The 24,798-nt window shown below is 43.5% G+C and overlaps 1 protein-coding gene across 11 annotated transcripts; it reads right to left on the minus strand.

Moving 5' to 3' along the window:
- Nucleotides 1-24,798, minus strand: LOC310847739 (potassium voltage-gated channel subfamily A member 3-like). Of its 11 annotated transcripts, none has more exons than XR_014565984.1 (5): nt 18,561-18,604; nt 17,576-17,659; nt 17,123-17,193; nt 16,475-16,635; nt 1-2,948 (listed from the first exon to the last, which is right to left on the minus strand). XR_014565984.1 is itself a non-coding variant. In XM_083745796.1 (5 exons), the coding sequence occupies exon 1, from the start codon at nt 24,307-24,309 to the stop codon at nt 22,474-22,476; it is 1,836 nt and encodes a 611-aa protein (XP_083601922.1). In that variant the 5' UTR covers nt 24,310-24,798; the 3' UTR covers nt 16,517-16,635; nt 17,123-17,193; nt 17,576-17,659; nt 21,706-21,855; nt 22,326-22,473. The 11 variants fall into 11 exon arrangements, 9 of the variants coding, with proteins under 9 accessions (XP_083601928.1, XP_083601927.1, XP_083601929.1 ...); XM_083745796.1 differs by lacking the exons at nt 1-2,948; nt 18,561-18,604 and adding exons at nt 21,706-21,855; nt 22,326-24,798 and having other exon boundaries at nt 16,517-16,635; XR_014565985.1 differs by lacking the exon at nt 18,561-18,604 and having other exon boundaries at nt 17,576-17,844.

Consider the following 24,798-nt stretch of genomic DNA (forward strand, 5'->3'; position numbering starts at 1 on the left):
TTTCTTGATGCATTGATGTTTATTAACAGTGTTGATTCTCTTATATTTATCACATGGTTAAAAAGCTTAGTACAGAATCCATCAAGCTCAATGGAAGTTTTGCACTGACTACAAAGATGTCGTCTGTCATTTAACTACCACTTCTTATGCTGCAATTCAAATATTGGTGGTTTAGGAGAACAAATACCAATTTCAAAAGTCAAATACCAATTTCAAATCCTTCAGCAGGCATTGAACTTTGGCAAAGAAATTCAAGCTATGCATTTTAATTCTGAATATCTAACCTTGGAACTAGCTTTAGCATATTCCAAAAGGAACATTGTTTACCTGAGCCCGTGTACCATTTCATCCTCTTGTTCCTAGGGGACCCTTCCAGATATTTTGCACGAAGAATACACAATTGGGCTGCCCATGAACTGGAGGAATCTAGATTATTATTTTCAGTGAACACATTTTCCTAGAAAATAACTTTTCCCTGCATTCAGATGGCAGTATTGAGCTGTTGAGAAAATGCAATGCAGGCACAACCATGTGCTGGAGGAGTGGAAACCCTTGCCAGGTCTAAAAACACATGCAAAAGTGCCCCATTATTGAGTCTTTATTTGGGAAAATGATAGAACTAATGTCTTTTTAGCTCTGGTGTTTATTTAATCACCATATTCATCTTGGTAATTTTGGCACCTCCAAAACCTGCTGTGCTTTAAATTTCTAGCATATCACTAATGGCAAAATGAATTGTGCTTCAGTTTTAGAAGTCATAATCTTCAAAGAGAGAGCATGGGGTTGAGGATCTTTGAGATCTGTCTACTAAATAACAAATTTGTTGTGGCAGGAGGGCTAATTCTGAGACTGTTCACTCCTTTGGGAATCATTTCATTTTCTCTAACTAGGCACTGGTTGTCAACAATTTTTTGACAAAGTTCCTCCTTTCTTCTTTCTCTTTCCTTAAATTTGCCATATTCAGGTCAGGGGGCACTGGGTGGGGGGTCTGTTTGCCTAAGAAGTGCCGAACCTGTCATTTACTACTAATGATGTTTCAGTGATTTGTGTCACTCTCCTGTCAAAACATAATAAAATGTTAATATAAAAGGTTTGGGCTTAGGTGTCGTGTGTTAATGTTGTGAGCACCTGCCAGGTGCCACCTCTGACGTCCCATTGGAGAGACTTCCCCTCCCACTGCCAAGCACTACTGTGCGCATCTCTCTTAATAGGTGCAGATTTTGGCTATCCTTTCCTGCAGCAAGGCAACTCTAACCCTCCCAGTACAAAAGGGCAAGAACAAACCCAAACTGGAACTAGCTACGAGATTATCCTTGTGCAAACAAAACATCTTCTGGAAAGGTCCACCGATAGAAGGTTATCACTGGAACAAAGAAATACACTTTGTTTCCCTACTGCTGCATGCTAAGGTACCCATTTTGGTCCCTTCAGAGCAGCTTGGGTGTGAAACGCATGCCTGTTGCACTCCCTGGTGCTTCAGTTCATAATTTAACATTGCTGGCTACACATTAATAACTAGCTGTTAGGGCTGGGCGATATCTGGTTTTCTACATCAATACATCACCGGCTAAACATAGCCATATACCGATATACTGATATAATGTCTGAAATAAGGATGGAGTTATGTAGAGGCATTGGCTGGCTTCAAGCTTCTTCCCACGTTGTGATTTTTGCATAGCGCATGCACACACATTGTGATTCATGATATATTGCCAGGTCAAAATTATGAAACCAATATCATGATATGGACTTCAAACCAGTTTTAGACGATCTATCAATATTATCTCCCAGCCCTACTAGCTGTAAAAGACTGGAACCCTATATAAACAATTCTCTATTGCTCCCCTCAGCTGTAATGCACTACGCCCTACTTGTTTTCAAGCGAGCTTGCACTAGAGCAGAGCTCAGCTGACCATAATGATATGTGCTCATTGACAACACTTGGTAATTGCCCATGGAGCTCACTATCATGACCACAACCAGTAAGACTCTGTATGACCCTCAAAGCGGCTCTAGAGACTTGTGCTATGCTTTAACCAGATGCTCTTAATCCTTCCCAACTTGGTGATAAGCCTGTGGTTGTTAAGCAATCTGTCCATATCTCTTTTATTATACCTTTATACATGAATATTAATGAAATACAGGCTGCAGTCCAATACACATTTACTGGAAATCCCAGTGAATTCAATGGGACTAACTTCTGAGTAAACATGCAAAGAATTGCACTTACAATTTAAGAGGAGATATGTATTTCTTTGCTAACAAACACATATGCCTTTCAGTATCCTTCTTTAAATAAATGCTTCAAAACAAGGCACAAAATTTAAACTTAACAGTTCAGAAAATCCTTTGAGGATTCGTTTAAATCAGCATCACTTCTCCTCGTACACAAAGGCTAAAATAAGTAGGAAAGCTTTTTGTAACAAAGGTACCACTTTATAAATAACACTGAACAGGGGGGGGAGCTCATTTTAAAAAAACACAGAATGATGATTCATTTCTCATCACAGCCCAAAATAAAACTGTACAAAACAGATGAATATTTTACAATCAACACATTTGGAATGTTTATTAGCAGCTCATTTGAAGTTTTGTTCTTAGTCACTGAAGCTTGCATGAGATTTTATAAAGGCAGAAATAACATCCACATAATTGTGCCCCTTTCCCCCAGCTTTGATCTTTCTTTTAATATTGCGTTTGGTTTTATCTTACAACATGAAAGATGTTCATTTCTACATAATGCACTTGTCAGAAAACACAGAGAGATAGAACTTGTTATACAACTACAAGTTAAAATACTGAGACACAAGAGGGCAGACCATCCTTCTGTTCGGTGCACGATGCTATAGTATAATTAGTGACTTCTTCCTGGTGTCTGTGGTTCTTTTTAGTAAGTATTTAAGAGGTTGGTGGCATTCTGTTGCACTTATTGAGACATCTTCTGTTATCTGTTGAGCAGAATAAATGAAAGCATTCAGTGTACATTCAAGCACGGAATGGTGTCACATTTTTAAAGGCAGAATCAAATCCTTCTTGCACAGGGTTTGCATCCCAGAAAATTTGCAATTTCACGCCCTAAAAATAAAAGTAAGAAGCAGGATATCTAAATTCAGCACTCCACATGACACCTGGCAAATTCTGAGTGTACCTTTGGTTTGTTATTTGGGGGAGAAGGAGAGGAATTTGTCCAAAGACCTCCTATGCCAGCAGAACTTGAGCTACACTGCCACCTTGAAAGGTACAGTGTCAGAACACGCCAGATTTTCAAGCAGAACGCTATCAGCTGGCTGAGTTGTCTGCTGGTGAAAATATGCCAGTTTAACAGCCAAAATGGGGTACGGTTGTAGGCAATCCACAGCCATGCCCCGCAGTGACAGCACAGCTGTATGCCAGCCCTAGAGCAGCAAAGAATTTCCCTCTGACTGTTTTCTCTCGCTCTTTTCAGAGAAACAGGTCACTTTGCACAAAGCAGAATGCACGAAGTCGAACTTGAAGACACTGAAAGTACTTGTCTGTTTAGAACCCCAATAGGAACCTCATCTTGGGACCCCAGACATGAACACCCAGCTCCATTACAAGAAAGCACTCCACATAGGTAAGCTATGGAAGGGGGACACACGCCCTGAAATGGACAACTGTGTTTCCCATGCCTCCTCCTCCCACACCTTTTGCTATATGCGTCATGCCCAACTGTGTTGCTCTAACACTTTCCCCATCCCTAACAGTGGAGAGCAGGGTCTCCCACGCAGATAGGAGGCATGTGAGTTTTGCAGTACGCTTCTCCAAGTTTCTAGTGCTGTAATATGAAACCACCTGGGTGAGGGGGTTTTCTGGACGAGACCCAAGACAACGCTTGAAGGAAGATAGGCAGGTCATTTGGTGATGCTCACTCTGTCTTTAGGCCAGGAGGAAAGAGGATGGAGAGGAGAGGAGCAAAACAGAGCTGCATGAGAAAGCAGCAAGCTTTATAGTTCCCATGGGAAGGACCCTTGGGAACCCAACTGCTGATGGAAAATGATTGTTGCTGTATGGATACTTCAGCTTTCATGTTCAGTAAGGGATGGTGCTGCCTAGTCACTCGTGAGACAAAACAATGTGTTACATGACAGAGCATGGTTGCCTATGGAGTACATATTATTTACTTTTGCCTCACTGTTGTCTCAGGTGAGACGGGTTTTCCAAGATTCTAGAATACTACAAAAACCGGCTGAACTTAGTATGAGATGGGAGACTCAGTCAATTTCAGTTTCTCATTTTCTCCGATCTTAAGTTCAGTCCTCCATATTTCCACATCAGTTTGCCATTTTTTAAAGTCTTCATGAAAATTCATAAGTTTCACAGTGGGAATTTCACCAAACAGACACACTTCTATGCAAATTTTCTTAATACTGTATACACATTTTTCCCCCCAAAGCAACTTTCCCTAATACACGTTTGTATGTTATTTTCACTGATACATTCATTTTATGCACATTTTACTGCACTGTATGCATTTTTGTGCACATTACCTGTCTGGAAAACTGCACTGCAAAATTCAGGAAAGTGCAAAGCAATGGATAGCTGTGTTTCATTTGCGCCTTGTTTCAGAAACTGTGGATTAGGGAGGTTCATCTTTAAATGCACCCCATCCCTAGGTTAGTGAACACACAAGTAGTGATTCTTCTTTCAAACGACCTTCAACACTTGGGTGGTTGCCATTCACTGCATTTGCACCGTCACTGTAAGAAGGAAGCTTGGTCCTCTCCTGGCTACTATCCATCCTACTCTAGGGAGGCCCATCTCACACTTTCAGAACTGCTAAAACAATTCATTTAGCGCAGCGTTTCTCAACCTGTGGGTCCCCAGATGTTATTGGACTACAACTCCCATCATCCCTGAGCTCTGGCCTTGCTAGCTAGGGGTGATGGGTGTTGTAGTTCAACAACATCTGGGGACCCACAGGTTGAGAAAGGCTGATTTAATGTAAAGTGAGATTAAGAGAAATTAATTTACAGAGGATTATATTTAAATAAGTGGTTATAAAATTTGCAAATTAGATGATAAATTGCTGGGAAAAATTTATGATGATGAAAATGGCAGCGGGAGATGTGAGGAAGTCCAAAGAAGTCATGAAACTCTGTTGAGATAAAAGAAAGGTTGTTTATCTTTGTACTTTATTTTGTAAAAACCTCTAATAAAAATTTATTTAAAAAAAGAGAGAAAGGCTGATTTATCCACTTAGGATCAAATCTTCATTTCAGGTACTAATAGACTCTCCTTTCATATAACACTACACCCCCCTCTTTCTGTTGCAACTGTTCTTTTGGAACAAGTTATGCAGTTGGGTGGGGCAGAGCCACAGAACAGTCCTGCCACCACTGGCATCGCTACAGTTTATATGGGTGTGGCTGGGACAGGACGGCAACAAGGCTGGGGCTGTGTGGACACACTGACAGGAATGCCAGATTAGCTCCTCTAGAACGTCTGCAAAGTTCCAACCTGACCACCACCCCTGCCCTGCCCCATCTGCAGCGATGTTGGGGAGGGCAGTTCCACCACTCTGCACCATCACACCAGCCACTATCTTTGGTTTTTTTTATAAAAAAAATGTACAAGTGGTAGTGGCAGGGAACTCTAAATGCACTTCTACTTCTTTCCTTTCTTTCTTTGCAGCTGCCCAGCTTGAGTTCAAGCCAAACTGCAAAGGAAGATCCCTGCTAAAAACAGGGATTGGCTGCAGGAGAAAGTTCCCAATTAGCAATTCCCTCCTGCAGCCAATCCCTTTGGGCTTGCTGTCAGCACCACTCACTAGCCAAATCGCACATTATTATTCTTGTTCTTTCTTCTTGCTCTTCTTCTTTTAATGCACTTGGTTAGATTGTTGGGCTACAATCATATAGAGTAGGGTTCCAATATCTGCTCAACCCAAGGTAACCTTGGGCCAGTCACAATCTCTCTGCCTAACCTACCTCACAAGGTTGTTGTGAGGATAAAATGGGGAGGAATAGAACCATGTACACCACCTTGAGCTACTTGGAGGAAAGGTGAAGTAGAAGTAAATGCAATAAATATAAACAAATATAAACAAATACAGGCCCTGATCCAGAATATGTTTCTGCTCTGAATCAGGAGCAAGTTTCAGACTGGGGCCCTGCAGCTGTTTTTCTCCAAAATAAACATGGTCAGGTTAAGTACTTTAAACACATCTTGTACACCGGCTGAGCCCCCACCTGCCCACAGACCGTCTTGCCAGAGTGGTACATGCTCTGGTTATCTCCCGCTTGGATTACTGCAATGCACTTTACGTGGGGCTATCTTTGAAGGTGACTCAGAAACTACAACTAGTACAATAATGCAGCAGCTAGACTGGTGACTGGGAGTGGCCACCAAGACAATATAACACTGGTCCTAAAGGATCTTCACTGTTTCCCAATACAGTGGGACCTTGGTTCTCAAACGCCTTGGTACTCAAAGAACTTGGAACCCAAACACTGCAAACCTGGAAGTAAGTGTTCTGGTTTGCGAACTTTTTTGGAAGCAGAATGTGCTCCATTTTGAGTGCCACACTTCCATGTGGCTGAGGTCTGTGTGTTTTTGCTATTTATTTTGTGTTTTTGTTTTTGTGGCTCTTTTTGTTTTGTTTTTGTGAGTTGTTTGAAACCCAGTTCAGCTACTGATTGATTTAATGTGTGACTGCAATATAATTGTTCATTGCTTTCTTGTTAGATAGTAAAATTCATGTTAAATTGCTGTTTTAGAGGTTGTTTTTAAAAGTCTGGAATGAATTAATCTATTTTGCATTACTTTCTATGGGAAAGTGCACATTGGTTTTGGAACGCTTTAGTTTTGGAACAGACTTCCGGAACGGGTTAAGTTTGAGAACCAAGGTACCACTGTACATTTCTGAGCACAATTCAAAGTGTTGGTTCTGACCTTTAAAGCCCTAAATGGCCTCGGCTCAGTATACCTGAAGGAGCATCTCCACCCCTATTATTCAGTATGGACACTGAGGTCCACTTCCAAGGGCCTTCTGGCGGTTCCGTCACTGCGAGAAGTAAACTTACAGGAAACCAGGCACAGGGTCTTCTTGGCAGTGGTGCCCTTCCCTGTGAAACGCCCTCCCATGAGATGTCAGTGAGATAAAGAATTACACAAGTTTTAGAAAACATCTGAAGGCAGCCCTGTTCAGTTTTTAATGTCTGACATTTTTTTATTTTGCTGGAAGCCACCCAGAGTGGCTAGGGAAACCCAGCCAGATGGGCAGGATATGAACAATAAAATTATTATTATTATTATTATTATTATTATTATTATTATTATTTACATTTTTTTTAAAAAAAGTATGAATAACACCATGTGCACATGTAGACAATAATGAACTAGATGCACCACTGATCTGACTGGATACAAAGCAGCCTTCTATGCCACATATGTCTAAGAACTAAATACTATTTTCTTCCCTAGAACACTGCACTTGCCAGCTCCTCTTCATCTATCAATGTAGGCTATTTAAAACAAAAAACCCTTAACTTTTTTTTTTAACTTTTTTAAAGAAGTGCCAGACTGACAGTTCTAGGAGGTGAGGAAATGCACGTGTGAGTACAAGATAAACAAGTCAGAAGGATGTGATGATGTCTCCTTCAACCCTAGTCCGATATTCTGGGATTTTAACATATGATGAGAACTCCAAAGTTAGACTTCAGGTGCACAGAGATGATGACAGAAAGTGGAACTGATCGGGGGGGGGGCAGAGACTTGTAGCCAACAAAATCATTGCGTAAAGTGAATTACTTCCGCTTGCACAGCAGAATTTCTCCTCCCTCTCCAACACCAACACATACACACCCTGCACACACAAAACCACACTGCTCCACCCTAAGATCTTGCTCTGGAGGGTAAGGAGAATCTCTAGAGCAGATGTGGGGTGCAAAGTGCCTGAAAAGGGAGGGGAGGGGAGGTTCCATTGCACAAGAGAAAGTTTTTTCCACTCATGCAGTGACTTGGGCTGTGCACACATTACCAGCTAAAAACTCAGCTAGGTTGTTCTTTTCCTCAATTTGGATTGAAGCTGGTTTGGAGGGAAGCACAGCTAAACACAGTATTTCATAAGAGACAACAGGACAGATACAGGATAAATATGGATTGTGGCTGAGGTTACGCGTAGACTGTTTCCCAAACCAGCACTGGGAGCAAAGGGAATGCAGAGTAAACAGCAGTGCGTACACAGCTGTCATCTTAAAATATTAAGTGGTTTATAAATGCTTTAAATAAATAGTTGGATACAAACCAGAGAGATTCTTTTTGAAATGTGGGGTGGAGAAGCTCTCAAGGGAAGAGCTGTAAGTACCGTAAGTAGAATCTAAGTAGAAGAGGGGAAAGGACACAGCAAAGCAGGGGAACGTTCAAATGTGTGGCTGTCCATTTCTCTGCTGCTACACACCAGTGTTCCTGGAACTACAGATGTCTGTAGGTGCCAAGTACCTGTCCAAGTGAAATACAGCTGGCCTTAATAAACTCTCAAGGCTCTTCAATTTTATTTTAAGAAGGCAGAAGTACATAGGTTCTAAGCTGCAAAGTCAAGATGACAGCATGTTCCACAAGTGCCACAGCTGAAGTCTGCTTCCCTTCAAATTTCTAAGCGTTCTCCCCCAAAAGCTATTATCATACTATACACTGGGAGATTATGGTTCTGAGCTAAGTAGCATGTAAAAATGGTGTCATTACATATTCATAAGCATATTTTAGAGGGGTTAATTGTAAAGCCAGATGTTTCCATTTTTATTTAGAGATGACAGCAGAGGGCTAATAAAGATCAATTACCCATCTGTCCACAATTCCAAAACAGGCAACCACGTATTATTATTTTAAAAAAATAAAAAAGAGCTGAAAGCACCTTCAGGCTCTCCAGTTATCTGAATCAAGTATTTGCTATTAACAGTGAAATCAACAGGTTTTATTAATTCATGTAGAGCAAATTCAGATTTGAGCTTTCAGCCCAGTAATGGGACACTACTATTTTTGACTCTCCATTTTTGCACTTCCTCAGAACCTTACATTAGTTTTTTGGAAAGCAAAGCTGGATCGAGAAGCTGGTTTTGCAATTCCTATTAATTTCATCAATCAGACTGAAAGAGAACCTATTCCACCGCTACTTTAAGATTGTGAAACTTGCTTATTTCAGCAAAGTCTCTTTAACAAAATCCTTCCTCAAAAAAGATTATGAGATCCAATCAGGCTAGCAACAAACCAAATCTCAGATCAGGCAAGAAATCCTATCCAAAGTAACAGCAGGCATACAGTACAGAGCAACCTGTAACAGAACTCAGTGCCACTGTCCCCAACATTCTGGTAGTTTTGGTGTTGAATGCCAAGTTGGTCTTTAATAAAGCCATGCTGATTCATGGATGAATGGGCCACCCTGGGGTATATCACTGAGACCACGGTGAGGGAGGTGGGTGGGTCAGAACTGATGCAGCTCTACCTACCCAGGTACTCAGTTTGTCATCAGCCCAGACTGGGAGCAGCAGGGAGGCGTTGCTGTACACAGGAGTTCACTTCCCCTGAGGGGAGGGGGATGGAAGGATCTGCAGGTTTGGGATACTGTTGGTGTACCACCCATCCTGCTGCTCAGCAGCCTCCCTGACTGAACTTGTATTGGGTGCGGTGTGGAACCAAGAATGAACTTGTCTTGGGTGTGGAACCCAGAATGGTGATTTTGGGTGACTTCAACATCCAAGCTGAGGAAACCTCAAGTCCAGCTTTGGTGTTCATGGCCTCCATGGTAACTATGGGCCTGTCTCAGATGAACATCAATGCAACACAGAGAGCAGGGCATACCCTTGATTTTGCATTTGAGCCACATGGAGAGCAGGGGGTCTGGAAATAGATCACATGGATATCACCCCATTATTATGGTCAGGCCACTTCCTGGTGAAGTTTCTGAGTAGCTGTGGTCAATTGTATAGAGATAGACCAGATGAAGGCTGGAGCGTAAGTGGCATTACTCTCACTCCGGAGCCAACCAAGCACATGTGCAGACTCATAATCAGGCCTACCACATGATTGCGGAGACAGTGAAGAGATCCTACTTCACTGCCTTCATTGCATCCGTTCTTACCTTCAGGGACATGTTCAGAAAGCAGAACTAATAATAGAAATAAAAATCCAAAATCTTCAGTTCTGCACTTCAATAGATCATTAGCATGACAATCAGAAGTTGAACAGAAAGTAGGGAGTACTTTCTGATTTTGCAATGTCAACTATACATTGGCTCAGCATAATGATGAGAAAGCACAGCATTATGCTTATTATATCTTGAGAAACGCAATTTAACTGCAAAATCAGCCATGTGTGATCATTTGGGGGAGGGGAATCAATGCAGTTCTCTGTACCTGATCCTCTACTATGGCTCTACAAATGTTGGACTCCAACTCTCTCATCAGCCCCAGCCAGCATAGCCAATGAATGAAAGGAGCTGTAATCCAACAACTGGAAAGTCACAGGTTCTCCACCCCAATCTACTGTTTCCTGATAGCATCTTCAGAAAATACATTTTCTATTACAGAGAATAGTCTTCATGTCAGTAATGCAAGTCAGTGTGATGTGCAATGACCTCACAGTAAGAAACCACAAGCATCAGCTTCCCGATAAATATATAATAGAAGGTGAAAAAGATACTTACAGCAACACATTTTAGGGTACACACTTTTCCTATCCCACCCCAAAGCAGGATAGCTCAAGTCCAAATCCACACAGCTTAAATAAAGATCATTAAGGGAACCAGTGCTAGCCACCATCTCTCAGTATAACTTGGTGGGCAGTTATGTGTGATTTCACTTTCAATACGATTGACACCTGCAGAAGTTTTGGGGTGTGACATATTGCTTCATTTCCAATCAGTGCATGTCTCATACCTTCCTGTTGAAATCCTGTAACTGTTTATACCACAAATAGACAGGTGTTCCACTTTTCTTGCAAGAGTGCCCCTCCAGACAGCAATAATGCAACAGCATTGGGGAAGTATCACAGAACAACTATTAAAGTGGAATGATGTCCAGACACTAAAGTATAAATGCACCACTAATGCACTATTATTGCATCAGGTCACTTCCAAACAACTTGTCTAATGAGCACTTGTTCTGATTTGTTTGTGGGGATATTACATGAAGTTGCATCAAGCAGGCATTGTTCTACACTTTCTGTGCATTTCCCCATCACTTTACTTACTGCAAAAAATCCTATCTTTTGTGGAAGCAGGTTTGTTTCACAAGAGCTCCAAATCTACATTAATTGTGCAGGCTGGGATATGACTGAATCCCACCCAAAAACATTGATAGTCTGGAAATGGTCCTCCCTAGAGAGCCAGTGTGGTGTAGTGGTTAAGAGCGGTAGACTCGTAATCTGGTGAACCGGGTTCGCGTCTCCGCTCCTCCACATGCAGCTGCTGGGTGGACCTTGGGCCAGTCACACTTCTCTGAAGTCTCTCAGCCCCACTCACCTCACAGAGTGTTTGTTGTGGGGGAGGAAGGGAAAGGAGAATGTTAGCCGCTTTGAGACTCCTTTGGGTAGTAATAAAGCGGGATATCAAATCCAAACTCTTCTTCCCTAGCTACATGGGACAGACATGTTACTGAATGCACCCACAAGTAATCACAAGTTTACAGATGCACCTAGCACAGAAAATCCACTTTAACAAAGAAACAAACTTTTCAGAGTTAGGAAAGTGACTGGAAATACACTGGAAAATGTGGAATGAATTGCCAACGGGAAGACATACAAACACCCCTTAAACAAATCAGGATGAATGCTCATTGTCATATAACTACCATGCAAACAAACAGAATGACCAGATAATCTAACCTTCACACAAGCTTTATGAAAGTAAATCAGGATGAATGCTCAATAAATAGGTAATATGGAGGAACCCGCAGAGAGATATGTCAATACTGAGTGTGTTTTAATTTCAAGATAGTTTAGACATGAGTTTTGCTAGATAGTTAAGAGTCAGGACATGTAAATGTATGTATCTGTATGAAATTCGCATAAACAAATGTATAGTGCAAATTCAGGTCTCTAAGTCAGTTCACACTGGTTCTAACATTGTGTTTTGCTGCATCCTCCACTGCCCTGTAAGCAATGTGGTCCTTAATAAATACAAGTTGAAAAAGGAGGTCAAGAGATAAGAGATCTGGAGCCTTGTGGGACTCATGATTAAGTTAGTCTCTGGCCCCTTCAGTGTCCCACAAGGCTCCAGATCTCCTATCTCTATCTCTTGACCTCCTTTTACAGCAGGTTTCAGTCAGGATCCCACCCAGGGCAGGTAGAAACAGGTCAGCAAAGCAGGGGGCAGATCCTGTAGGACTTTATGCATTTTGCTCTTATGGGTGAGAAGCATAGTTATATCGACTGGCAAGCTGAACACAAAAGCTTTCCACAATTTAGCCTGTTACAAGACAAGTTACAGTTACTTGAGCATGTATCTCGATTCATAAAACAAAGATGAAATGACAAAGACTAGAGGGGTATTTTCATGCATGAATGTTTGGCAGTGTGTTACTACGAGGCTTACTGGAACCCAAAATCCAAGGATTGTGCATAAATGTCCATCACAGTAGGACTGGTAAAATTAGTGGCAAAGCAGCATTAAGCTCACAGAAGTCTAACCAAATAGTCACATAAGAAATAAGGGGTGTTTTTTTAAAGAGCCACAGTCCATTGCAGTTTCCCCTTTTGCTATCAGTATAACACTTTGTGCAGACCCACTGAAGTCGCAGGGGCCAACTCCCAAATACATGTGCACAGGATTACAGACAGAGACAAGCAACAGTATTAGCCAGCTGGGGGTTTATACTTGAAATGGAAATGTTTTAACTTTTGCCTGAGGCAAAATCAGGATGCATATTCATCTTTCAAGAACGCCACTTTATTGCACCATGAAAGAAAAGGTGGAGCACCAGATGGAAATGTTTTAGGGTTGCTGGCAGCACAACGCTTTGGAAGAGGGACTGATTTGCATTCAGTTCTCATCCAATTCTGAAATCTAAACGTATTTTCACCACCGTGTGCAGCCTGCCAAACAGGAGCCATGCTTAAGGTCTCTTTTTTGCACTTTCAATTTAATAGCACTGGCAACAAGCTGGAGATGTGTGAAGCTGCCAGCAGGATGTATGGTGAAAGGTGAGCAAGATGACTCAAGGGATGAATCTGCACTGACATTGTCCTCATATGATCTCAATGAAAACAAGCAGGTCACAATTTATTTGAGTGTCTAGTCATACAGACCTTGCAGATCTACCATTTTTTATTAAATATATGCAGAGAGAAAAATACCAAAGGTCAAAAGAGCAAGAGGAAGAATCTGCAGATGTCTAAAGAGGGCCTCATACTGATCCCCAAAGGAGTCATTAGCAGAAATCTTACAACTAGACACAGAGAGAAACGAGTTATGCTACACTTCGTTATCTCTTTTCATATGTAATAACCTAACCACATCTGAGTGCATTGGCTCCCAATCTATGAAGTCTTTACTATGAATATATGTACATTTAACGACAGTCTGAACAGTGGCGAGGGTGGGGAGTGACCAACTTGATAGCCTTAATGGTATAGGTAAGCATATAGGGTAGGTAATTCTGAATGGAATTTACATATTATGTATCCAAATTGGATTTGGATTGGTATCAGTTGGCTTCACCCAGAGATGTGCAGGGAATTTAAAAGTATGTAGGTTACCACCTGTGACCTGGGTCTATGCCCATCCTGCCTAGTAGAAACTGCCTGGGGATATTAATACACCTTTCAGGGAGGGAAGGACGCCAGGTGGCCTGTTGTTGTCTGGCTCCTACTCAATAAACGAAACCGAAATGCAAATTTCCCCAGCCAGTTACTGCCTCATTTTTAACCTTCCCCTTTTGTAGAATAATGTCAAGTGAACAATTAGTTTTCAACTTCATCTTTTTCTGGATACTAGCAGATTTCTGGATTGTTTAGCTTGGACTAGGGCATTTGCAGCCTTGCTCAGCAAGCAATCTTTATCTATTGTTTGATACAGGTAACAGTAGCCCTCTATTCATCCTGTGATATTTTTCTGCTATATTCATATTATTCAACACAGGATACTGGGCAACTACAATATCTGGTGCAGGGGTGGGGAATCTGTGGCCCTCCTGATGTTGTTGGACTCCAACTCCCATCAGCACCAGCCAGCATAGCCAATATCAGGAATGATGGTTGTAGTAGTCTAACAATATGTGAAGGGACACAGACTTCCCACACCTGATATAGTGAGACCATCCTTGACTGGTTCTACTTGTTCTTCTCAACAAGGTCCCAGCAGGTGATTATGGGGATTTCCCTTATCACTTCCCTCTGGGGACACAAGACTGATCTTGACCCTTCCTGCTCATACACATATGTAAAGCCACTTGGCACCATCATGTGAAGACTTGGGTTGCTTCCAGATGACCCTAAACATTCATTCTGATTTGTTTGTAAGGTTGTTAAGACAGCATTGCATCAATCAAATGCATCAAGCTTTCCAGCAATTTCACCTGGCAAGAAGGTTGTGAACCTTTCTAAGAGATGTTGACTTGGCACTCATCAACAATTAGCCATGCTTCTGTAACCTCAAACAAAGGCTCTGTAACATTATCTATGATGGGCTGCCCCTTATGACTATGAAAAATTCAGCTAGAGCAGGATATACTAGCATAAAATGCAACATTGGGTTGTGTCATTGTCTCAGCACCTACAATGGCTTTCTATTGTTTTTCAGGTACCACTCAAATTGCAAGTTTTCTATAAAAAAATTCTAAACAGGCTAGACCAAACACACCCTAAGAACCACCACCCATTCCTTTTCTTCACCAGTTTCCAATATCAATTGCCTCTTGGTAGCACCATATATGCACTACATCAGACACGTACACCAAATCTAGAGACTCCATCCATCTGGGGACTATAACACATGAGCATCTTTTGAAAGTTCTGTCAGAACCCTTAATCTGAGCTAATGGAAAGTTGCATAGTTCCTTGCATTGATAGAAAGCATCAGCAAGGACAACTGTGTAGCCTTCCCCAACATGGTACCTTCCACATATCCTTGATACCTAACAACTTCCATCAGTCCCAGCCAGCATGCCTAATAGTCAGGGGTCACAAGAGTTGTGGAGGTACAACATTTGTAGGGAACAAAGAGAGAGAAGCCTAACTGTCATTATCATCTTTAGAGTCCTTTAAGTGCCTCCTGAAATTAGGCCAGGTTTCGTAAACTGAAGGGCAGCACGTATCTTCAATAAATGAATAAATGAGCAAATGACCTCATTATGTCACCTAAACCAGCATGCACACAGCTTTTGCACTGCTCAGTATCAGACATAAAAAGCAGACCACAGTGACTCCTCCTGCGTAAGCTGTCATGGCACTCTGCATAGGAGACCTGCATGAAGAAGCCAGAGGAGATCTCAGGAGGAAGGTTTCAGTCTCAATGGAGAGGATCAATGCCTCCATTCAAGACGAAGTGTGTTTGCATTGCTGTGAATGTGAGGAGAGACAGCATTTTTCAGGGGAAAGTGGGGAGAGGCACATGCACAAAGGAAAATGAATGCTACAAAGTAGACCCATGGAAGAAAGTATTGTGAGCTGCTTAGCAGGTCATTGGGAAGGAGCAAAACAGAGGGGGAAACAAAATGAGATCTCAAACCAAAATCCAGAGAGATGTGAATATGATCTTTACCAGGCACAGCCTACATTTTATGTGTGTAGCCAGCAGACAGGGGAAAACAACAAGACCAGAACCCATAGCTACACTTTGACCACATGCAAAGGTGTGCACAGAATAACTTATGAAGGGTCCTTTGAAGTCTCCTATGACATGCCACTTACTCCTCTCAAGCACCCCAATGTACAGGAAGGCTCCTAGTCATGTGGACCAAAGGAGCACTATGTGCATCCATAACCCAATGGAAAAGCACAGATGCAGCATGCCAAAGCCTTCAGAGTCACTACTAGCTACAGAATCCCAGGAGAAATGGTTGGGAAGAACCATAGACAAACCAAGACAGAGAAATGAGATATCCAGTTAATGTCATTTGCACAGACCAATCATTTTTCTCTCAGTTTCATTCATACTCCAGAACACTTCTCATTTTGCCAGGCCTACTTCATCCCATTCAGAAATATATTCATTTTGACAACTGCTGCATGTGTCAGTTAGTGTCCCATGCAACCTTGTGATCAGTTTGACCCACTGCCACCCCTGCATTCGCTCTCTCCATGCAACCCAGTTGGTAGGTTTTTCATCACAGAGAAAGTCAGGTTGAGGAGGCAACCCATTCGCTATCACTAGTACTTCTATTTCAAAGCTATAAGCAAGATGCTGATCCACAGTCCTACTGTGTTGTTGTAGCAAGGAACTCACTGTTCTCTTGCCTAGTTTGTGTGCCTCTCTTGGGAGACAACTGAGCAGAGCAAAAATTGGAGGGTGATGGTTCCCTACCTGCCAACCGTCATGAGAAAACAGACAAAGCTGAAACACAGCTTCACAACATCCCAGCTTTTATTAAACCATATCAGTGGCAGGTATAAGTTCTGACAGCAACACAGAAGAATCAAGGCTGTTGTCTTTGCGTTCTTGCAGGATTTCTGTATGCTTGAAAACTGCAAGAGAAAGAAGAGTAATAGATGCAGGTTTCCTTATCACTATTCATGCTGGCTACCCCTGTTTACATTATGGGCTATCACACCTGATGGAAAAGCTGTAGCCCAACACAGGCATATCTGCCTTCAAGTAGTTATTGCTGCTGCTGCTTGCTGCAGGTGCCATTTGTGGTCTGCATGATACTAGGGATGGGAATCATCCTTGCCTCTCAGAATATGGAATGGCTGCCTTGTTGCCTACAGGGAGACAAGTATGGGATGGTAATGAATAACGGGGATCAGAAGCAACTGATAGGTCCAGTGACTAAGTGCCATTATGGGTAGGTGAGTGAGCAGAAGCAACAAAGGATGCTATCACTAGGTGCTATTTCACCCTGCATGCCTCACCTCAGTTTCCTACTCTCCCACTGGCAGGCCAATCTCCCACTCTATGTTTGGAAGCTTCTCCTGTAGGGGAAGACCATGCAGTCATTGCAAGAACACTCACCTGTCCATTGTAGGGACTCGAATGTTTGTCTGCAGTTTGCAGCTTCTTTTGTTCCGTATGCTCTGGCTGTACTGGAGTGGAAAAAATACATCATGAATGTTTTGCCAGCTGTAGCAATAGACAGAGATGAGTGCCTAGCATTCACTAGCAAAGGTGGCTGTTATCCATTGCATTCATTGGTGCTTTGTGGAAGCTCACCAACATTTGGAATAAACAGAAGTCCCCTTTCTACACTGTGCATATTTATCCTGTGTCCCACAGCTGTCTGCTGTGAGGGGAAGCTTGTAAAGTTAGAAGTTTCCCAGTACTGCAGGGATTGATGGGAGACACTCTTGAGGCCATGGGTGGCCATCACTTTTATTGGGAGGGTTGGAGAAGAAGTGTAGGCATCATATGATGAGACATAATGACCCCCTCCCTGGTGACCCCCAACAATCCCCTGACCTTGCCTACCTCTTGTGGGGTCCTTTTTCCTTGCAGCTCTGGTTGCAGGCTTAGAGTTGAAGTTTGCATCTGGAGTCCCAAGGCAGAGGAATTCTGAGAAGACAAGTGTTGCTCATCAGTCCTTCCTATCTTCTTTGTTATCCTTGACTTTGGGGTGTGCGTTGTTTGTGAACAGTGCTCATTTCGTGCCATTCATTAGATCATTTATTTACTGCTTTTTGGCCCCCAAAGGAGCCCCTGGATTGACTTACAACAAAAACTATTAAAACACAGTGATATGTCCCCACCTGTTGGTCCCTAGTTTGCTAGACAGTGATGGAGTTTTCATACATGAGGTCTGTGTTCAGTGGCTGGGGCAAAAGGTCAAACTGTGCATTATGTGGGAGGACCATGATTCGATCTGATTTTTATTCTTACTGAAATGCAGCCATGTGGAGTGGGGAGGTGCAAATTTCTTTGCAGGAGCACAGGGAAGGATGGAATATTTTCCTAATCAAAATTTTCCTAATCAAAATTGCCCCCTGGCCCTCTTCCCAGGGAAACAGTAACCTAGGAAAGGAGTTTTTGGCTATAAAAATGGGGCCCCAGTTTCAGTATCTTTTTGCCTTTGCCACTTCTGTGATACCCTCTGTGCTGAGAATTCAGGGTATATATTTAATAGTAAAATCAACATTAAACAAACAGGAAAATAACAGACCAACTGGCTTGAAAGTATTGGTCTTTGTAATACAGTACTTTGCAGGTATGCTACTAAAGAGGAAGAAACAGCCACTTAGGTGGCACTATTTTAAAAAGATCCCTCCTTTCATTTGGGAATAGGGCCATCATTGACAGTGATACTCTGTCACCATTGGGCTGACTTTTTGATGTCCACCAGAAACAATAGCTTGGGATTTCTCACCCTGATAATCACGAACAGTTTTTTTAAAAAACAAAACAAAATGCAAACATGCAAAGGATCGCCTTTTGAAGAAAGAGCCTTCTCTATGCTTACAATATGTATGGCTTCTGTGTAATAGATCTTTCCTTTGGAATACAGTGGTACCTCAGGTTACAGACTCCGCTAACCCAGAAATAGTGCTTCAGGTTAAGAACTTTGCTTCAGGATGAGAAGAGAAATCGTGCTCCGGCGGCGCAGCAGCAGCAGCAGGAGGCCCCATTAGCTAAAGTGGTGCTTCAGGTTAAGAACAGTTTCTGGTTAAGTATGGACCTCCGGAACGAATTAAGTACTTAACCCGAGGTACCACTGTACATGGATTCATATGTTCTGGGTGCAAGTAAAAAAAAGTGAAGCAATGTCATCTTCTCAAAGTCCTCATTCTCACCTTGTAGGTAAAGTAAAAACCCTGAACATAAAATGAGAATAATGCACATCGCTTATTCCTAGAGCTGGGAGTTCCTATTCATCTTAATGGCCTAGATCCAAAGAACAATGCAATTAGTTCTGCCAATCATATCTCCCCATGCTGTGTGGCCTCTTTTGGAACCAAGGAGAAATTTCCAAAGTAGTTTGGGGCGCATGGGACTTGCAATGGAATGTTGCACCATGGAGAGCGTCTGTTCACTGTTCCAGCCCTACCTTCCTCCATGATTTTCCATTTCTCCCTCACCTCATCCCTACTGACCAGGTATAGGCAAACTCGGCCCTCCAGATGATTTGGGACTACAATTCCCATCATCCCTGACCACTGGTCCTGTTACCTAGGGATAATGGGAGTTGTAGTCCCAAAACATCTGGAGGGCTGAGTTTGCCTATGCCTGCCTGCTGACAGTCAACAATCTATGGACACTGCACACTTTCAGTCCTTGGACTGTTTTGGATATTCTCCCCACCATCACCACCACCTTTACAGCTTTTTCTCAAAAACAAAATTTGGGTTGTATCCAACATTGCACAAGCACAAATCCTTGCACTAATGGAATGATTGGACTGGATATCACCCACTTTACTTTTGTAAACCTAAGTGCCGTAATAGCTCCTGTGTTTTCATGGATGGTGCCATTTTGGCTACATAAAGCAATGGCACTCACGCCTAAACATCTGAAATAGAGGGAACGATATGGGGCGGGGAGAGAGAGAGAGAATGCTGCTCAGAGAAAATCTCACAGTCCCATTAGGCATGCCTAAGCCCTAGGATGCACCCAAAGTGACTCTCTGGATCCTGGCCAAAGAGTTCTTGCTTTGTGATAATATTCCACACACATCAAAATTAGGATTTAACCATTTCAACCAATAAGCAAAAGAAGAAAGCAATATTCCTATAGTGCTCCCCCTTCCCTCTTATCCTTTCTCTCCAGACAAACTTGCAAGCTGAAATTCACACAGACAACACAATTATGACCGATTTCGCTGGCACAGCTCTACACCCGACACTAATTAGCCCAGTTCTCAGCTGGTGAAAATTACAAGGCTCAATTGCAGCTCCATATAGTGCCACAAATAACTGTGGGCTTGGCCAATAAATTTATCATAGTGTGCTGAATTTAGTGGCTGAAAATAAAAGTAGACGGGAATGTTGAATGGGATCAAGTAAGATCGCCACACACAGATCATAGTTTCATACAAAAAGCATAAAATTTTATGCTAGTAGAGCTCTGAATCTCATAAAATGTACACACATACCACAAATAGAAGTATCCCCATTCAATTGCTACTATATTTGCTGAAAACAATTTTAAGAAAATTAAATTGGCTGAATGTCTGGTGTCTTTAGGCATTATCTACCACACATTTTGCTTTACCAAGGTTTAAGGTGGCTTGAAAGTCACTGAATCAGGACCTCACAGCTGGCATGATTAACTAACTTGCAGCTCTATAGATTCATTTTGAGAAGTGGAATCAAGTTACAGAAAGCAATGCACTAGTGGCTAATATTGCAACACATACTGAATTCCAATAGCTATATAGAGATATCCTGATATTTACTCTGGAAGTCACTTGGATTGAAATCAATAGAAATGCTTTGGAGCAGGTAGCTTTACTGCAATTCTAAAAATGCAGGAAACAAAACTCTTTCAGAAATTAAGCATTTTAAAAATAAAATAATAGGAAGTAAAATGAGACTTGATCTTAAAACTAAGGGGTTAAAAATGTCTGATTATTCAAAGATGGTATATTTTATACACCATAAGCAAGAATAACACTTCTTGCAGCAGCAAACAGCTCACGTGTGTGTGTGTGTGTGTGTGTGTGTGTGTGTGTGTCTTTCTGATATTCCACAGCCCCAGTTGTGTGTATACGAGTATACATTCCCCAGATGATTTGAATATTTCTCAGCCCAACACTTTTGGGTTCATCTGCATCTATTTCCCCAGATTTTCATCCTTCTGTAATAAATGCTTTTGGTCTTGTTCTTCAGTGCCATACGTGCTTTGAAAGTGGAGCTGCCATTTGTGTCAGGAGGGGTGTTTTGCATAAAACTAGGTCATGCGCCATGATTTAATGTATCATTTCATCAAAAGAAGCAGAGATGGTGTCATCTTTATAAATCTTCTATGCAGCTTTGTAGGTAGCATATATAAACTTAATTTCCATTTTCAATTATCAGGCACCAAATTGTAAGGGAGGGTTTGAAGCTTGCTTTTATATGGAACAGATGTTATGATTCTTTTAGGATGTGCAGAACAACAAAAACTATTCCATATCATCCTTTTCCCCCTTCTTCTATAGGTTCCAGAACTTTTAGAATTCTGCACATCTAAAAATGGTGCATATAGAATAATGCCTAGTTTCCACACCTAAATCTCTCTGGGATTAGTGGTGTGTGTGTGTGTGTGTGTGTGTGTGTGTGTGTGTGTGTGATCAGAGCAGCGGCTTTTCTGCGGAACCACAGAAGTTCGAACCATCTGGAAGGGTTACTATGGAAACAGCAAAGGACTGGGGGAGGGAGGGAATGGATGCCATGACAACCTTTGGGAGTTTCCCAGGAAACCAAAGTTGCTATGGAAACTGCATCACTCAGGTCCAAATTAGTAACTTCCGCTGCAAGGCATGTTTGCCACTTTAATCTTCTTGTGATAGATGCAACCGCTTATCTTAAATGCATTGGAATGGATGGAAATGCCCCCTTTGTTTCTAAGGTTTGGATGGGTTTCAACTGAGGCTACAGTCACTGTGAAAAGCCCATCAGTGACTTTACCAGAAGCCTAAAACTTCATGATATGCAGAAAGCCAAACACTCAGGATATGATCCAGTAAGACAATTGTTCAACCTTGTGATGTAGGAAGAAGTATTTTCCACTATACTGTGCAGGTAGAATTTTGAATTCAAGGAAGCAATTCTGTAGTTCTGTGGATCAAAGAAATCCAGACTTACAATGAAGACTTTCCCCTCGCTATATCAAAACAATTATACGTATGCCTAGGGCAGATTCAGACTGCACACAGGCTTTAACCTGGCATTAACAAAAGCAAAACTGTACCCTCGTATGACACACATTAGATGATGTGAGCATCATTTTGCAGTGTAATGGCAGAGATGCTTTGTGAAATTTCAGTGCCTATATTTTCTACTCACTGCAACACACTTGCATCCGCATTTCTTTCACTTCGTAACTTTCATTCCAACAAGTGCACACATTCAAGGAAAGGAAAATCAACAAATGAGCTGCTCTTTGCTAAATTTCCCATCAAAACCCCAAAGCCTGGCAACAAACAGCTCAGAACAAAAACCTGTTTCTAGAAGAAGCAGCCCAGACTTCTTTGTATCCTCTTATCTATCTGCTTTCTTAACATCTGGTTAGTTGTTTGGTTTTTTACCTTCTAAAAATGCCCATCTTCAGAAAGAAGGATCAGAAAAGTACATGTACTAAACAAGAGCACAAAGAATGACGATGGTGCATGTTCCTCACAATACTGATTACGGAGACCTTCTGTAATATTTTTATATATCCTTGAAAGGTGTCTTTTAAACATCTGTAAAGATCTTTTTAATATTCACACAGTTTGGATTGTTTGTGGCTGTACAGTTGCCTGTTTTGAAGGCAGCCTGTTTGAATGCACTGTTGCTGATGCCTCCCTCTTCTATCACCATGTACTCTGACTTGCTGAGAGTCGAATTGCTCCGAGCTTTCCTCAGCTCCTCAGTGGAGGAGAGATGCTGGCAGCTTCCTACATGCATATACTGGGCTTGTTCTTCACCTTCCGTTTCTCGGTGATAAAAGTAGTTAAAGTTGGAGACTATCACGGGCACAGGCAAGGCAATGGTCAGCACCCCAGCTATGGCACAGAGAGACCCTACTATTTTGCCCCCAATAGTGACTGGGTGCATGTCACCATAACCCACTGTAGTCATGGTCACTACAGCCCACCAAAAGGCATCAGGGATACTGCTGAAGCTGGACGTGGGATCATCAGCCTCTGCAAAGTAGACGGCACTGGAAAAGAGGATAACTCCAATGAAGAGGAAGAAAATGAGCAAGCCCAGCTCCCTCATGCTGGCCTTGAGGGTCTGCCCCAAGATCTGCAACCCCTTGGAGTGCCGAGAGAGCTTGAATATACGGAAGACTCTGACTAACCGGATGACCCTGAGAATGGCCAGAGACATCGCTTGTTGACCATTGCCCTGCCTCTCGGCCAGCTCAGTGCCCAAGGTGATGAAATAAGGAATAATAGCCACAATGTCAATTATGTTCATAATGTTCTTGGAGAAGGTGGGTTTGCTGGGACAAGCAAAGAAACGAACAAGCAGCTCAAAGGAGAACCAGATAATGCACAGAGTCTCCACCACAAAAAAAGGATCAGTGAAAGAGGACACCATGGAGGTTGCTGGAGAAGAGGAATTTGGGAAGATATCTGCCACGAAAGGTCCACCACTGGTCCCAAATGTCCCTGTGGTGCTGTCATAGTCACGGTCATCTCTGAACTCAGGCAAGGTTTCCAGGCAGAAAATGACAATGGAGATGAGGATAACTAAGACTGAGACAATCGCAATGCCCCGAGCTGGTCCAGAGCTCTCCGGGTACTCAAAGAGGAGCCACACCTGGCGCTGGAACTCCTTCTCGGGCAGAGGTCTCTGCTCTTCACGGATGAAACCTTCATCTTCTCGGAATTTCTCCATGGCCTCCTCGCCCAACTGGTAGAAGCGGATTTCTTCAGAGAAGATGTCAATGGGGACGTTGACAGGGCGCCGGATGCGGCCTCCGGACTGGTAGTAGTATAGGATGGCATCGAAGCTGGGTCGGTTGCGGTCAAAGAAATACTCGTTGCGGAGGGGGTCGAAGTAGCGCATCCTCTTGCGGGGGTCCCCCAGCAGGGTCTCGGGGAACTGGGCGAGCGTCTTGAGCTGGGTCTCGAAGCGCAGACCAGAGATGTTGATCACCACCCTCTCGCAACACTCGTGCTCCCCGGCATCCCCCCCACTGCCCACCTGGTGATGGCCAGGGGGAGGCAGGGTGTGGGCCATCGAGGGGTGGTCGTAGCGCTCTCCTCCCAGCAGGGCATGGGGGTGCTGGGTCTCCTCGAGCAGAGGGTCCTCTCCCCCCACCACGGTCATGCCCCCCTCCAGCTCCCCGTCGCCCACGTCCTCCTCGACGCCCTCCTCGCCGTCTTCCTGCCCTTCCCCGGTCCCCGAGAGCGCGCCTTCGGGGAAGAACTGCTCACTGTAGCCCAAGTTGTGGTGGCTGCTGCCCACAGCGACGACGCCCGCGACGACGACGCCAGCGCCGCCGCTGCTGCCGCCCCTCGGGTGCCTGCCGGAGGACAGGGCGGCCGGCGAGCGCAACAGGCTCAGGTGCTCATCCATGGAGGTGGCGGCAGAGCCGAGGGGAGGCTGCCTCCCCGGCCGACCAAGCGACACCTCAGGCAGAGCGCCAGAGTGACCCTCCTGGCTGCACCCGCCGCCGTCGCTCTGAGGTGCCCGCCCGACGCGGCTCAAAAAATCCGCCCCCAGCCCGGACGCCGCCTCTCGCCCTCCTCAGTCACTCGCTCCGCGCCGTCGCCGCCCACGCCGTCGCCCTCCCGCCAGAGCGCCGAGAAGGAGGGCGAGGGGAGCGGACGCTTCTGGAACGAGGGAGGGGTCTCCCCGCTTCCCCCACCTGTGGGAGCCCAGAGCTGCTGCTGCTGCAGCAGCAGCAACAACAACAACAGCGAGAGAGAGACAGCGCGCACTCGGCTGCTGGACGCTGCCAGCGAGCAACACGTTACGCGCGGGGGGAAGTTTGCAAGAGCGCCTCGCCCTCCCCGCGGCTGCAAAGCCGCTGCATCGCGCGCTTAACCTTGGAGTAAGTCCCCG

The sequence above is a fragment of the Podarcis gaigeae genome, assembly GCF_964106915.1.
Source record: "Podarcis gaigeae genome assembly, chromosome: 6".
Taxonomy (NCBI): Eukaryota; Metazoa; Chordata; class Lepidosauria; order Squamata; family Lacertidae; genus Podarcis; species Podarcis gaigeae.